The sequence below is a fragment of the Rattus rattus genome, chromosome 4, assembly GCF_011064425.1.
Source record: "Rattus rattus isolate New Zealand chromosome 4, Rrattus_CSIRO_v1, whole genome shotgun sequence".
NCBI classification, from domain to species: domain Eukaryota; kingdom Metazoa; phylum Chordata; class Mammalia; order Rodentia; family Muridae; genus Rattus; species Rattus rattus.
The window spans coordinates 91,973,429-91,990,098 of NC_046157.1; the positions used below are offsets into that span (position 1 = coordinate 91,973,429).

Below are 16,670 nucleotides of genomic sequence, written 5' to 3' on the forward strand. Positions count from 1 at the left end.
AATTTCTGCAATTTGAACCTTTTCTGTAGCGACTTGTAGTCCCCATTGTCCCAATGTTTTGATTAAGAAGGGATATGAAGTCTGTAAGGTTGTTAAATCTCTATCACACATTAGAATATCATCCATGTAATGAGCCAGAAGCAAAGAGGGAAATCGCTTCCTTATAGGTTCAAGGGCTTGTTGCACATATAGTTGGCACATAGTGGGGCTATTGGCCATGCCTTGAGGCAGGACCTTCCACTGAAATCTCTTATCAGGTTCAAGATGATTAACAGCTGGTATAGTAAATGCAAACATCTCCTCTGTCTTGTGGACACAAGGGGATGGAAAAGAAACAATCCTTAATGTCTATAATTATTATCTTCCATTGCTTAGGTAAGGCAGAGAGTAAGGGTAGGCCTCGTTGGATCGAGCCAAATAAACGCATCTGTGCATTAATGGCTCTCAAATCATGGAGAAGTCTCCATTTTCCTGATTTTTTCTTTATCACAAAAATAGGAGTATTCCATGGTGAAATGGACGGTTCTAAATGACCAAGCTGTAATTATTCATTAACCAATTTAGTGGCAGCTTCAATTTTTCAGAGGATAGAGGGCCATTGAGGAACCCATTTTGCCTCCTCCTGTGAGCCAGGGGCATAGAACCCTCAATGGCACCTAGGAAAAACCCAGGCCCTGCCTTCCTATATTACCTTCTTGTGGGACGGTTCTAATTTTCCTTGTTCCTTTTTCCTAATCCTTCCCTTCCTCGTGGCCCATTCTCTTCATAATCTTGACAGCTTGTCCCGAGGTACTCGTTGGTCAATGTCAGTCCTAGACCCTGTAAGACATCCCTCCCCAAAGGTTAACAGGAAGAGGGAGGACATAAGGAATGAACCTTCCTGATTGGCCTTCTGGAGCATGCCAGATCAGGAGGCGTGAGCTGATAGTGGGACTGCCTCATACCCTAGTCCTTGTAAGAATGGGATGATTGGTGACAGGCCATGCCTTAGGCCACCAACTAGAGGAGATAATGCTCTTATCAGCCCCTGTATCTAGAATTCCCATAAAAGTTTTCCCTTCTATATTCAACTCTAAAGAGGGTCTGGAATTAAGGTCCATCATTAAATAAGCAGAATCAGTCCTGGAAGAGCCAAACTTCGCGGTGCCTCTAGGGACCCCGGAAGAAGGAAAATGATCATGTAAGCTTGGAAGGATAATCAACTGAGCAATCCTGTCACCTGAGGAGATGGAAAAAACGACTTGAGGGCAAGAGCAGAGAACTTGAAGTTCTCCCGTGTAATCTTGATCTATTATTCCAGGGTGAACAATAAGTCCCTTTAAGGTTAAGGAGGATCGACCCAAAATAAGGCCGACACTTCCCACAGATAAGGGGCCTTTGTAGTCAGTGGGGACAGGTTGCACAACCATCAGTGGAATTAATATGAATTGGGTGGTGGAACGGAGGTCCACTCCTGCTGAGCCTTTTGTAGCTCTGTGAACCATGGTGTCCGTTTGTTGTGAGCTGGAGTCCCATATGTTTTGGGGCCCTGAGACTTGGGGCCCAGATACCCGTTTTTTGGAGTGTTTTCACCCCCTTCTGCCTGGGGAGGCCCGGGCTGAATAAGCCTGCCTCTGATATCTTTAACTGAGCGACACTCACTAGCCCAATGATTGCCTTTCCCACACTTAGTACACAGTCCTGGTGCTCTCTTCTTTGTGAGGGCCTGACACCCTTTTTCAGATGTCCTGGTTTGCCACAGTTATAGCAGACCCTGCGATCACCTGTACCTGAGCACTTTTGGCCCTGTAGGATAGCAACCGCGAGGCCGGCATTAGTAAGCGGGACTCCAAGTTCTCGGCAAACTCTTAGCCAGTCCTGTAATCCTTTGCTCTTCCTAGGTGTAATAGCTGCTCTGTATTCCTGTGTGGCTTGCTCATAGACCAACTGTTCCACTAAAGGCATTGCCTGTTCGGGGTCTCCAAAGATCCTGCCTGCTGCCTCTGTCATCCTAGCCACGAAGTCTGAGAATGGCCCCTGGGGGCCTTGTATAATTCTTGTTAAGTGTCCCCCAGACTCTCCCATCTTGGAAAGTGCCTTCCACGCCTTAACGGTGGCAGCGGAGATTTGAGCGTATGCTCCCCAGTTATAATTTGTTTGATTATTGGCATACTGCCCTTATCCTGTTAGCAGATCAAGTGTCCAATCTCTCTGATCGCCTTCAACAATGGCATTGACTTTGGCCTGTGTCTGAGAGGCGTCATACCACAAGGCTTTCCATTCCATATATTGTCCCATATTAGGGAGCGCAGCCTTCACTGTTGTCTGCCAGTCTCCTGGAGTCATGGCCAGAGTGGCAAGCCTCTCGACTTGAGCAATAGTAAAATTGGCACTAACTCCATAGTTACGGACCGACTCGGCAAGTTCCTTAATTTGAACATATTCTACTGGTGCGTGAACACGGCCTCCATCGGTGGCCTCAAACACTGGAAATGCCTGCTGTATATTTTTCTGTTCCTCTTTAGTGAGGAAGGAATCTGAGTGAAATCTCTCCATATAAGATGGAGGGGCGCTGGGGCTTATAGGCCCCACCTCCCACTCCCTTCTCTTTACCCAAGCTGTTAGCTCGTTGTTCATCTGGGTAGTATCCTTCTTCTTCATAGCGAGCTGCCTCATCTTCTAAATCCTCTTCCTCAGAGGAGCTAAGCTCGTCTGTCTCTGAGCTATCAAGCTCTGAAGCCTTTAATTCCTTTACCGGATAAAGACTTCTCCTTTTCAAGACTTTTTTCTCCTTTCTCTGTTTCATCTCTCCCGGGGCGTTCTTTCCCCAACCTCTCGCTTCCTCAGATCTGAAGTCTTTGGAAGGGTCTGTCTGCTTATATTTATCTTTTCTCCTTGACCTCTTTAATTTTTTATCCCATTCTGTTTCTGACATGCTGTCTTGTAACTTCCCTAGCACTCTCCGTCCCACCACCACAGTTGGGCGGCATTTCCCATCTTCTAGGCACGACCTCTGACGGTGCCTAGCGGCAGCCACGAAATCAAAAACCAAAAGAGAAAGCATGAAGGCTGCTAAAATGATAACAAAAACTTCCGCTGTATCTTCTAGCGGGTGAGAGAAGTGGAACAGATCAAGACCAAACATATCTTTCAGAGCTTACCCGCGTCCTGCAGCTTTGGATTCTCTCCGCGGACGGAGGACCTCTCTCTCAGCGCCTGGCGATGGTGTGGCATTTTTTTCCCAGGTTTCCGGCACCAGATGCCCAGCGATATCTCGCCAGCAAGAACACGCGGGGACACACGAATCCTACTGCAGCTAAACGTTTATTGAATCTAAAGAGGAAGCCAGGCGCCGGCATGGCGGCGGCTTATATACACCCTAAGCGCCGCATCCACACCTGATTGGTTAACTTACCGCATGATCTCATTAGTACGCCTTGAGTGGGTAAAGACCTGTACCGAAGGCACTCTTGCACATGACACAGTTAACTTCCTGAAAGGAAGTCGGCTGGCGCAGCGGAGGCCAGCGCCATCTTGTAATGGCAAAGCTATCCCGGCTTTCCACGTGGGGCGCAGTTGAAGCCAGCGCCATCTTGTGGTGGTGAATGTTATTGTGGCTTTCCACAGTTGGCTTCTTGAGCTCTTTATATATTTTGGATATTAGGTCTCTATCACTCTTAGGGTTAGTGAAGATTTTTTCCCCCAATCTATAGATTGTTGATTTGTCCTATTGAAGGTAACTTTGGCCTTATGGAAGCTTTTCAGTTTCATTTGGTCCCGTTTATCAATTCCTGATCTTAGAGGCTGAGTCATTCGTATTCTTTTCAGACCCCCACCCCCACCCTGTGCCAATGAGTTCAAGAATCTTTGCCACTTTCTCTTCTATAAGATTGAGTGTTGAGGTCCTTTATCTACTTGTTCTTGAACTTTGTGTAGGGAGATAAATATGGATCTTTTTCATTCATCTACAAACAGCATCATTGAGACTAGCACCATTCATGGAAGATGAATTCTTTTATCCATTGTATTTTTTGACATCTTTATCAAAGATGAAGTGTCCATAGATGTGTGAGTTTACTTCTGTGTCTTCAATTTTATTCAATTGATCAACCTGTCTGTATTTATACCAATACCGTGCAGGTTTTATCACTATTGCCTTCTAGTAAAGCTTGAATTCAGGGATTGTGATTCCCCCAGAAGTTCTTTTATTGTTGAGAATTCTTTTAGCTATCCTGAGTTTTTTGTTTTTCCTTATGAAGTTGAGAATCATTCCTTCCATGACTGTGAAGAATCATGTTAGAATTTTGATGAGGATTTCATTGAATCTGTAGCTCACTTTTGGTAGGAGGGCCATTTTTACTATACTATTCTTTCTAATTCATAAGCATGGGAGATTTGTCCATCTTTTGAGGTCTTCTTTAATATCTTTTTTTCAGAGATTGGACATTCTTGTCATACAGAGCTTTCATTTGCTTGCTAAAAGTTACAACAAGATATATCCACACTATTTATGGCTATTGTGAAGGGAGTTGTTTCCCTAATTTGTTTCTCTGCCACTTTATCAATTGTACAAATGTTTGAGTTAATTTTATATTCAATCACTCTGCTGAAGTTGTTTATAAGCAGTAGGTGTCGGATTTTAGTGGTAGTTTATGTATACTATCCTATCGTCTGCAAATAGTAGTACTTCTTCCTTTGCAATTTGTATCTCTGTGGTCTCCTTTTGCTATCTAATTGCTCTAGCTAGAACTTTAAGTACTATATTTAAACTATAGAGAGTGTGCAAAGTTGCCTTGTCCCTGATGTTTGGGGTGATTGCTTCCAGTTTCTCTCCACATAATTTGATGGTGGCTGTTGCTTTGCTATGAATTGCTTTTATTATGCTTAGTTATGTGCCTTGAATTCTGGATCTCTCCAAGACTTTCAAAAAGAAGGGGTGTTTTATCTTATTAAAAGTTATTTTCAGCATCTAATGAGAACAATCACATGACTTTTTTCTTTTTTTTTATAGTGTATTTTATTGGTACATTTTCATATTATTATCCATCCCTGAATTACTGGGATGACACCCACTTGATCATGATGAATGATGTTTTTGATGAGTTCTTAGATTCGGTTTGCAAAAATTTTATTAAGTATTTTTGCATTGATATTCTGAAGTGACATTGGCCTGAAGTTCTCTTTCTTTGTTGGTTCTTTGTACGGTTTATGTATCAGAGTTTATGAAACTGTTGTTTCATAGAATGAATAAGGTAGTGTACCTTCTGTTTCTGTTTTGTAGAATACTTTGAGGAGTATTGGTTTCAGCTTTTCTTTGAAGGTTTGGTTGAATTTTACACTATACTCATCTAACCCTGGCCCTGTTTTCTTTTTCTTTTCTTTTCTTTTTTAATCACTCTTTATATTTCCTTAGGGAATATAGGACTGTTTAGATAGTTTGACCTTGACTTAACTTTGTTATGTGGTATATGTCTAGAAAATCAGCCATTTCATCAAGATTTTCCTGTTTTGTAGACTATAGGCTTTTGTAGTAGGTTCTGGTGATTTTTTTTTAATTTTCTGTATCTGTTGTCTCCTTTTTCATTTCTGATTTTGTTAAATTGGATACTGTCTCTGTGTCTTTGATTTAGTTTGGCTAAAGTTTTAATCTATCTTGGTGATTTCCTCAAAGTACCAGTTCCTGGTTTCATTGATTCTTTATGTTCCTCTCTTTGTTTCTAATTGGTTAATTTCACTCTTGAGTTTGACTATGTTTTGCCATATACTCCTTTTGGGTTTGTTTGCTTCTTTCTTTTCTACAGCTTTCAAGTGTGATTTTAAGTTGCTTATATGGTATCTCTCCAATTTTTTATTAGACATTTAGTGCTATGTATTTCCTTGTAACAATGCTTTCATTGTGTCCCATACGTTTGTGTATGATGTGTCTTCATTTTCATTGAATTCTATAAACTCTATAATTTCTTTCTGTATTTCTTCCCTAATCAATTTATCCTTGAATAGATAGTTGTTCAGTTTCTATGAATATGTGGTCTTTCTTTTGTTTTGTTGTTATTGAAGTCCAGCCTTAGTCAGTGGTGATCTGATAGAATGCATGGAATTATTTCAATCATCTTGTGTTTGTTGAGTGTTTGTTTGTGAGCAATTATATGGTCAATGTGGTAGAAGGTTCTGTGAGGTGCTGAGAAGAAGTTATATTTTCTTCTTTGGGGGGAAATGTTCTATAGAAATGTGTTAAATCCACACTTGGTTCATAACTTCTGTTAGTTTCACTTTGTCTATGTTTAGTTTCTGTTTCAGTGATTGGTGAAAGTTGAGTGTTGAAGTCTCCCACTATTATTGTGTGAGGTTCAAATTGTGTTTAGGCTTTAGCAAAGGTTTTTTATGAATGTGTGTGTCCCTTTTTTGGGGGTATAGATGTTGAAATTTTAACTTCCTCTTAGTGAATTTAATTTCATGAATATGAAGTGTCTTTCCCCACCTCATTTGATAACTATTGGTTGAGAATTTATTTTATTAGTTATTAGAATGGCTACTCTAGCTTGTTTCTTGGACCATTTGCTTGAACAACTTTTTTCCAATCTTTTATTCTGAGGTAGTTTCTGTCTTTGTCACTGATGTGTATTTCCTCTATGCAGCAAAATGCTAGGTCCTGTTTATGTATTCAGTCTTTTATCGTGTGCCTTTTTATTGGTGAATTGAGTCTATTGATACTGAGAGATATTAATGTCAGGTGATTGTTAGTTCCTGTTACTTTTGTTGGTGGATGTGATATGTGTATATGACTCTCTTTTCTTTTGGGATTGTTGTGAAATATTTAATTTCTGATGCTGTCTTGGGTGTAGTTGCCTTACTGTGTTGGAGATTTTGTTGCATTATCCACTACAGGACTGGATTAATAGAAACATATTGTTTAAATTGATTTTGTCAGAAATAATCATAGGTTTTCCACCTATAGTGACTGAAAGTTTTATTGGGTATAGGATTCTGGACTGGCATTTCTTTTCCCTTTGGTTCTGTATGAGATCTGTCTAAGATCTTCTGGCTTTTAGAAGCTCTGTTGAGAATTCTGGTCTGCCTTTATGTTACTTGCCCCTTTTCCCAACAGCTTTTAACATTTTCTTTGCTCTTTGAAATTAATATTCTGATTATTGTTTGAAGAGAGGGTTTTTTTTCTGGTTAAATCTATTTGTTGTCCTGTTGGCTTTTTGTACATTTATGGCCATCTCTTTTCTTAGGTTAGTGAAGTTTTCTATGATTTTGTAAAATATATTTTCTGATTCTTTGAGCTGGGATTCCTCATGCTCTTCTCTTCCTATTATTCTTAGGTTTGATCTTTACATTGTGTTCTGAATTTCCTGAATATTTTGGGTTAGCAGCTTTTTACTCTTTGTATTTTCTTTTACCAATATACGAATATCTTCTATGCTATCTTATATGCCTGATATTGTCTCTTCTATCTCTTTTAATCTGTTGGTGAGGCTTGCATCTGTAGCTCATAATCACTTTCCTAAGTTGTCCATCTATATATAACATTGCTTCCCTTTCTTCTTTATTGTTTTCATTTCCATTTTTATGTCAAGGACTGTCTTGTTCAATTCCTTCCAATTCCTGATTGTATTTTATTGTATTTCTTTAACAGATTTATTTGTTTCTTCTTTTAGAGCTTCTATCCATTTTCCTGTATTTCTTTAAGGGGATTTAATTATACCTTCCTTAAAATCTATGTTGTTCATGAGATGGTATTTTAGATCATTTTCTTTCTTATCATGAATCTTAGAGTATCTGGGACTTGCTGTGGTTGGAGAAATGCGTTCTGATGGTGCCAAATTGCATTGGGTTCTGTCACTTATGATCTTAAGCTTACCTGGGTCATCTGGCTGTCTTTGGTGTTAACTGACCTAGGTGTTTCTGACTGGAGCCGCCCTCATCGGAGGCAGGGAGAGGTCTGTGACTCAGTTAGACTCAGTCTCCTTTGAGGTAACCAGTGCTGTCTCTGATGAGGTTTGTCTTCCTGTGTTCCTCATTACTGCAGTACTCCTAGGGCGCAGAAAGGATGTAAGGTGCATGTGTGTGTGTGTGGGGGGGGTGTATTGGACCCCTAACCTGGCCTGGGTGATGAAGCAGACAGGAAGGAAGGTGGAGCTCAGCAGGGCAGGTAAGTTCCTCTTCAGCTGGCCTCTGTGGGTGTCCTAGCTGGCACAGTTCTTTGGGTGAGATTCTCCCCTGTGTCTTTGGTTACTCTGGACCTTCTGGTTGGAGAAGCAAACCGGAAGCACTTTTATTTTTTTCTTAAAACGTTAAACAATGAGTACATATGGAGGTATCTGTGAGTCCAGCCACATATGTAGCAGAAGATGGCCTTGTCCAGCATCAGTAGGAGGAAAATGCCTTGGTCCTGTGAAGGCTCATTTCCCCAAGGTAAGGTAATGCCAGTGTGTTGAGGTTGGAATGAGTGGCTGGGAGTGGGACCATATTCATAGAAGTAGCAGGAGGGGGATGGGGCATGGGAAAGGGAGGAAAGGGGATAATATTTGAAATGTTATTATATAATATATAAAATATTCAAGAAAAATAAGAAAACTTTAAATGATTTAGTGAAATCATTCAAATGTACAGAAAACTACAAAAATGTTTATAATTCAAATCAAAACTTTTCTCCCTACCTCATTTTATTTCCAAACCCATCTCTAGACTGTGCATATGAAGTTGTTTTGCCTCTTTTTTCTGCTATTAATTTTCTCCTTTCTGAACAATGTATGTCTCTGGTACCATCTCTGTTTTTACAACAAATATCATATTCTGGAGAAAGACTACTCTTGCCTCTTTCAGCATGTCATTTCTAATCATAATATGCAACACAGTAAAGGAAGACATTAAGTGAAATATTATGTCACATAATGCTTTGGACTTCAGCAAACATCTAATGCATGCTGCCGTTGATACTGCAACTAATCAAAAGCCTGTTAGAGTTATTTTTGTAGTTAACTGCATAGTAGATGATTACTTTTCTTTGTAATAGCAATGCCATGATAGGGTCATCATCAACTGTAGGCATTTTTGAGTGCTTATGTTGACTTTTAGGGGAAAAAACATAATTTAAAAACAGCAAATATAAGTTTCCTAGCAACTTAATAGTTTGTAAATCATTCATTGACTAGTAAATTCTCAACTTCCATAGTTTGTGAGTTATATTTGTGCATTTTACGATGTCATAATCTAGATTGAAGTTCTCAAAAGTCATATCCCAATCTTCTAGGACAGGTGGATATTTTGACAATTACCAGAGCTCATGGATATCAATATTAAAAGAAATTGTGCACTAAAACCCTTTTAATACTGCATTTTTCTCTTTCTTTTCCCAATCCATTGATTCTTGATTTGTCCTAATGACAGTGTCCTTTGCCTTACAAAAGCTTTGCAGTTTATGAGGTCCCATTGTTGATTCTTGATCTTAGAGCATATGCCATTGATGTTTTGCTCAGGAAAATTTTTCCAGTGCCCATGTGATTGAGACATTTCCCCACTTTTTCTTCTATTAGTTTGAGTATATCTGGTTTGGTGTGGATGTCCTTCACCCACTTGGACTTAACACTTATACAGGGTGATAAAAATGCATCAATTTGCATTCTTCTACATGCTGACTTCCAGTTGAATGAACACCATCTCTTTCAGAGATTTGAAGTTCTTGTCATACACATCTTTCACTTATTTGGTTAGAGTCACACCACAGTACTTTTTATTATTTGGGAATATTGTAAAGAGTGTCATTTTGCTAATTTCTTTCTCAGCTTGTTTATCCTTTGAGTAGAGAAAGACTACTGATTTGTTTGAGTTAATTTTATACCCAGCCATGTTGCTGAAGTTGTTTATCAGGCTTAGTATTTCTCTGGTGGAACTTTTTGGGTCACTTAAATATACTATCATATCATTTGCAAATAGTGATATTTTGACTTTCTCCTTTCCAATTTGTATTCCTTTTACCTCCTTTTGTTGTCTGATTGCACTGGCTAAGACTTTGACTGCTATGTTGCATGAGTAGGGAGAGAGTGGCCAACATTGTCTAGTCCCTGATTTTGGTGGGATTGCTTTAAGATTCTCTCCATTTAGTATGATGTTAGCTACTGGTTTGCTGTATATTGCTTTTTACTATGTTTATATATGGACCTTTAATTCCTGATCTTTCCAGAACTTTTATCATGAGGGTGTTGAATTTTGTCAAATGCTATCTGAAGATCTAATTAAAAGATCACGTGGGTCTATTTTTTTTTTTAGTCTGTTTCTACAGTGGATTACATTGATGGATTTCTGTATATTGAATCATCCCTGAATCCCTGGTATGAAACCTATTTGTTCATGATGGATGATCATTTTGACGTGTTCTTGGATTCAGTTTGCAAGAATTTTATTGAATATATTCGAGTCGATATTCATAATGGATAATTCGCTTTCTTTCTTCAGTCTTTGTGTTGTTTAGGTATAAGGGTAATTGTGGCTTTATAGAAGGAACTGGATAGTTCTCCTGCTTCTGTTTCTGTCTTATGGAATAGTCTGGACAGTATTGGTATGAGGTCTTCTATGAGGTCTGATAGAATTCTGTACTAAACACATCTGGTCCTGGGCTCCTTTTGGTTGGGAGACTTTTAATAACTTCTTTAATTTCTTTAGGAGTTATGAGGTGGTTTAGATGGTTTATCTGATCCTGATTTAAGTTTGGTACCTGGTATTTGTCTAGAAAATTGTGCATTTCATCCATATTTTCCAATTTTGTTGAATATAGGTTTTTGTAGTAGAATCTGATGGTATTTTGAACATCCTCAGAATCCTTTGTTATGTCTCCTTTTCATTATTTTGGATACTCTCTCTGCCCTCTGGTTAGTTTGCTAAGGGCTAATCTATCTTGTTGATTTTCTCAAAGAACGAGCTCCTGGTTTTGTTGATTCTTTGTATAGTCTTTTTTGTTTCTAATTGGTTGATTTGTTTATTTCCTGCCTTCTACTCCTCTTGGGTATATTTGCTTCTTTTTGTTCTAGAACTTTTATGTGTACTGTCAAGCTGCTGAAGTTTGCTCTTTCCTGTTTCTTTGTGGATGCACACAGAGCTATGATTTTTCCTCTTAGCACTGAATTTATTATGTCCCATAAGATTGGATATGTTGTGTCTTCATTTTCATTACATTCTAAAAAGTCTTTAATTTCTTTCTTTATTTCTTCCTAGACCAAGTTATCATTGAGTAGAGCATTGTTCAGCTTCCATGAATATGTGGGCTTTCTTTAGTTTTTGTTCTTCTCTGATAGGATGCATGGGATTATTTCAACATTCTTTTATCTGTTGAGGCTCTTTTTTGTGACTGATTATTTAGCCAGTTTTGAGGAAGGTAGTTCAGAGAAGAAGGTATATTCTTTTGTTTTAGGATGAAATGTTCAAAAAATATCTGTTAAGTCCATTTGTTTAATAACTTCCATTAGTTTCTCTATGTTTCTGTTTTATTTCTGTTTCCATGATCTGTCCATTGATGAGAGTGGAGTGTTCAAGTTTCATACTATTATTGTGTGAGATACAATGTGTGCTTTGAGCTTTAGTAAGGTTTCTTTTATGAATTTAAGTGCCCTTGTATTTGCATCATAGATATTTAGGAGTAAGAGTTCATCCTGGTGGATTTGTTACTTTGAGGAATATGAAGTCTTCTTCCTTATCTTTTCTTGATAACTTTTCATTGAAAGTTGATTTTATTCTATAGTAGAATGACTATTCCAGCTTGTTTCTTTGGACTATTTGCTTGGAAAGTTGTTTTCTAGACTTTTACTCCCAGGTAGTGTCTGTATTTGTCTCTTATGTTTGTTTCCTGTTTGCAGCAAAATCCTGGCTTCTCTTTACATATCCAGTATGTTAGTATATGTCTTTTTATTGGGTAATTGAGTCCATTGATGTTAAGAGATATTAAAGAATAGTGATTGCTGCTTCCTGTTATTTTTGTTGTTAGAGGTAAGATTATGTGCTGCTGTAAAAATATAAAATATAAAAAAAGTATGGTTGTCTTTTATCCCTACTAGGTCCAGCACATCAGTATCCCAAGATATCTGCGAGATATCTTGGTGGGAACACATCCCAACTCCACGGCGGCCCAGTGTCTCCTGCCGCTGCACACTTTCCAACACTCAAATCGTCATATAAAAGAACACACAACACAATAATCTTTGACCCAACTGGTAAGGTATAATTGCCCACCTAAACATATAAAGCCCAATACACATCCATCCCTTAAAAACATTTGTAACAACCTGTAAAGGTACAGCATGAAATCTTAACATCACCTGCCATATTCTCCTGCCATGGCTTCTCTACCTCCCCTCCTGTCTCTTCTTCTTTCTGTTCCAGTCTCCTCCTCTTCCCTCAAACTTTTCTCCCGCCCATCCTTCCTTCTCATTCAATGACAGGTCTCCTATCCTGTACCTGCGCTTCATCTGTATTTTACAAATCAATAGGGAGAAGTTTCTGGTGAAGTCATCTGAGTCTTGAGTATGTGACTAGACAGCTGTCCTTGGGGCAGTAGATTTAACATCAAAATATAGATAACTCCAGGGCAAACCACAAAAATTATGGTTGTGTGTCTCTCTTCTTTTGGAGTCCTTACAAGGAGATTACTTTCTTGCTTTTTCAAGGGTGTAGTTTCCCTCCTTGCATTGGAGTTTTCCATCTATTATCCTTTGTAGGGTTGGATTTGTAGAAAGATATTGTGTAAATTTGGATTTGTCATGGAATATCATCATTTTTCCATCTATGTTTATTGAGAGTTCTGGTGGATATGGTAGTCTGCGCTGGCATTTGTGTTCTCTTAGGGTCTGTATGACATCTGCCCAGGATCTTCTGATTTTCATAGTCTCTGTTGAGAAGTCTGGTGTAATTCTGATAGATCTGCCTTTATATTTTACTTGACATTTTTCTCTTACTGCTTTTAAAATTCTTTCTTTGTTTTGTGCATTTGGTGTTTTGACTATTATGTGACAGGCGGAATTTCTTTTTTGGTCCAATCTATTTGGAGTTCTGTAGGCTTCTTTGATGTTTATGGGCATCTCTTTCTTTAGGTTAGGGAAGTTTTCTTCTATAATTTTGTTGAAGATATTTACTGGCCCTTTAAGTTGGGAGTCTTCACTCTCTTTTACACCTATATCCTTAGGTTTGATCTTCTCATTGTTTCCTGGATCCTAGATGTTTTGTGCTAGGAGCTTTTTGCATTTTACCTTATCTTTGATGGTTGTGTTAATGCTTTCTATGGTATTTTCCACCCCTACGATTCTCTCTTCTATCCCTTGTGTTCTGTTGGTGATGCTTACATCTATGACTTGTGATCTCTTTACTATCTTTTCTATCTCCAGGGTTGTCTTTTTGTGCTTTCTTTATTGTTTCTATTTCCATTTTTAAATCCTGTATGGTTTTGTTCAATTCCTTTCCCTGTTTGGTTGTGTTTTCCTGTAATTCTTTAAGGGATTTTTTTGTGTTTCCTCTTCTTGTTTACTTGTGTTGTCCTGTATTTCTTTAAGTGAGTCATTATGTCCTTCTTAAAGTCCTCCATCATCATCATAAAATGTGATTTTAAGTCCAAATCTTGTTTTTCTGATGTGTTTGGATATCCAGGATTTGTATTGTTGGGAGAACTGGGCTCTGATGATACCAAGTCGTCTTGGTTTCTATTGCTTAGGTTCCTTGCTTGCCTCTTGCCATCAGGTTGTCTCTGGTGTTGTCTTGTCTTGCTGGCTTTGAAATCGGCTTGGACCTCCTGTATGCCTGTGTGTTTGCACTCCTGTAGACCTGTTTTCTTTCAGCCGGATCTGGGAAGAAAAAGCTCTGCTCTCAGGTGTGTAGGCGCTTTCGGTGATTGGCTTCCAACTCTTGGTGCAGGCAGAACCGTGAGGATCCTGCCCTTACTGCTCCTACTTTGCTGTGCCCAGTGTGACAAGATAGCACTAGATGATTTTCTCTTGTGTCCAGAATGTGGGAAGACAGTATTCGTCTCTTCTGGGTTCTCAGGAGTGTCCTCATTTCTGAGGGTCCAGCTCTCTCCCCCATGCTATTTGGGTTCAGCAAGCTTTGTGACCAGTTCATTTCAGTTCCAGGCACAGCCAAAAACCAGCCAGTTCCTGTCACTGACTGCTCCTATATTCCTGTATCTAGAGGCACTATGCAGTTTTTTTCTTGGGATGGGAATGTGGGCAGCAGTGGGCAGCAGTGGCAGTCCGTCATGAGGTCTCAGGATTGTCTGGACTTCTGGGAGTTCAGCTTCCTCCCCGATGGGATTTGGGTAGAAGAAGCTGTGGGATAGGTCTTTGGGGTAGATTCTTAAATCATAGTTCTCTGCTGCTCAGTGCTAATCAGATCTCTTTGTCTCATTTAAAGTCAGACTTAAAGTATGCTCAGAAATAGAGTAGTTCTTCATTAGATGTGAATTAGAAAAGGCTCAGCAGAATTTGCCTTGTATTTCCCTTTGAAACAACACCTAATGAAATATAATTTCCCCTCCACTAGTGCTTAAATCACAGTCCACAATAAACATTGATATTCTTCTGCTCCCTCACAATGATTGTAATGGTGTGAGTTAAAACTGTGATTTTGCTTCTCTATCTTTCAGATGCAATAATGGAACTAAACACCCTGAGGTTTTTCAGAAATTGGTTGAATCCTGATATGTAAGTTCATACAGGACTCTAAATACATTAAAGATTTATTTTATACTATATTAATGATGACAGAAAGTATCTTGTCCCTACTAGGCAAATGTTCACTCATTGAGGTATATTAACACTTCTTTTTATTCTGAGATAGTAGCTCCCTACATTGCTCAGATTAGTTAGGATCTCATCATTCTCCTGTGTCAGCTTTTGAATAACTGTGATAAAATTCATATATCAATATGTATGGTGTTACCCAAAACACTTATTTGTGAGATTGTTTTTTCTGGTGTTTGGTTTATTTTAAACACATGCTCTTCTTGGGAATTGTTTGAGTCTTGGAGCAAATCATGCTTTTTATGTGATTCAGGTCTTCTTCTGGGGCACTATCACCCACAATCTGGTGTTATTAAATACGAAATGTGTTTTAAATTTAAAGGCTGCTGTTGTCTTCAAGTGTCTGTTGGGGATGCTTCCAGAACCCTCACTAGCTGTAGATTAAAGCAAATGAACAAACTTCTCTCGAACAGCTCAAATAATTATTAACTATGCTACAGTATATATTTTCATATTATTTCACTAGAGACATTTATTATTCATTCACTGTTCATTATAAGGACAGTTATCTAATTTAAGAAGAAAATCAAATTTTTATGAAGACCTTTGATAGCATGAGAATAATCCTCTATAAAAATAATTTACCAGGAATGATATACTTGATATCCAATGCTACAAGTTACTATATAAAACCAAGTTTGATATTTTTGGCAAAAATATTTAATAGGAATCTAATATAAAATAATAGGGACTTGATTTTTGTACATTGATAAGAATGAATTGATTTGCATTCTTGAACATGCTAACCACCAGTTGAACCAACATTTCTTGAAAATGCTGTCTTTTTTCCACTGGATATTTTTAGCTTCTTTGTCAAAAGTCAAGTGATCATAGGTGTGTGGAATTATTTCTGGGTCTTCAATTATATTCCATTGATCTACCTGCCTGTCTCTGTACCAATACCATGCAATTTTTATTGTGATTGCTCTGTAATTCAGCTGTAGGTTAGGGATGATGATTCCCTCAGAAGTTCTTTTTTCATTAAGGATATTTTTGGGTCTTGGACTTCCAGATAAATCCAGATAAACTGAAACACAGGGGAAAATTTCCTGAAGAGAACACCAATGATTTACACTGTAAGATCAAGTATCGACATTGGGACCTTATAAAATTTCAAAGCTTTGTAAAGCAAAGAACACTGTTAATAGGACAAAATGGCAACAAACAGATTGGGGAAAGATCTTTACCAATTCTACACCTGATAGAGGGATAATATCAAATATATACAAAGAACTCAAGAAGTTAGACCCCAAATAACCCTTTTAAAAAACGGGCTAAAAAGATCTAAAAAGAGAATTCTTTTTTTTTTTTTTTTTTTTTTGGAGCTGGGACCCGAACCCAGAGCAAGCGCTCTACCACTGAGCTAAATCCCCAACCCCTAAAAAGAGAATTCTAACTGAGGAATAGTGAATGACTGAGAAGCAGCCAAAGAAATAGTTAACATCCTTAGTTGTCAGGGATGTGCAAATCAAAACAACTCTGAGATGCCAACTCACACCAGTCAGAGTGGCTAAGATACAAAACTCATGTGACAGGAGAACTTGGCAAAGATGTAGAGAAAGAGACCATTCTTTCCTCTTTGTTGGTGGGATTGCAAATTGCTACAAACATTCTGGAAACCAGTCTGGCAGTTCCTTAGAAAATTGGACACAGTACTACCTAAGGACCCAGCTATACCACTGCTGTGCATATACCCAAAAGATGCTCCAACATGTAACGAGGACACATGTTCCACTACGTTCATAGCAGCATTTTTATAATAGCCAGAAGCTGGAAACAACTCAGATGTCCTTCAACAGATGAATGGATACAGAAAATGTGGTACATTTACACAACGGAATAATACTCAGCTATGACTTCATAATACTCAGCTAAAACAATGATTTCATAAAATTTGCAGGCAAATGAATG

At 38.5% G+C, this 16,670-nt stretch overlaps 1 protein-coding gene across 1 annotated transcript; it reads right to left on the minus strand.

Moving 5' to 3' along the window:
- Nucleotides 1-1,417: 1,417 nt before the first annotated feature.
- On the minus strand, nucleotides 1,418-3,043 carry LOC116898432 (igE-binding protein-like). Its single transcript, XM_032899707.1, is given in 3 exon segments — nucleotides 1,418-1,713; nucleotides 1,716-2,589; nucleotides 2,591-3,043. Coding segments are annotated over 3 exon segments (1,623 nt in total).
- Nucleotides 3,044-16,670: the final 13,627 nt, after the last annotated feature.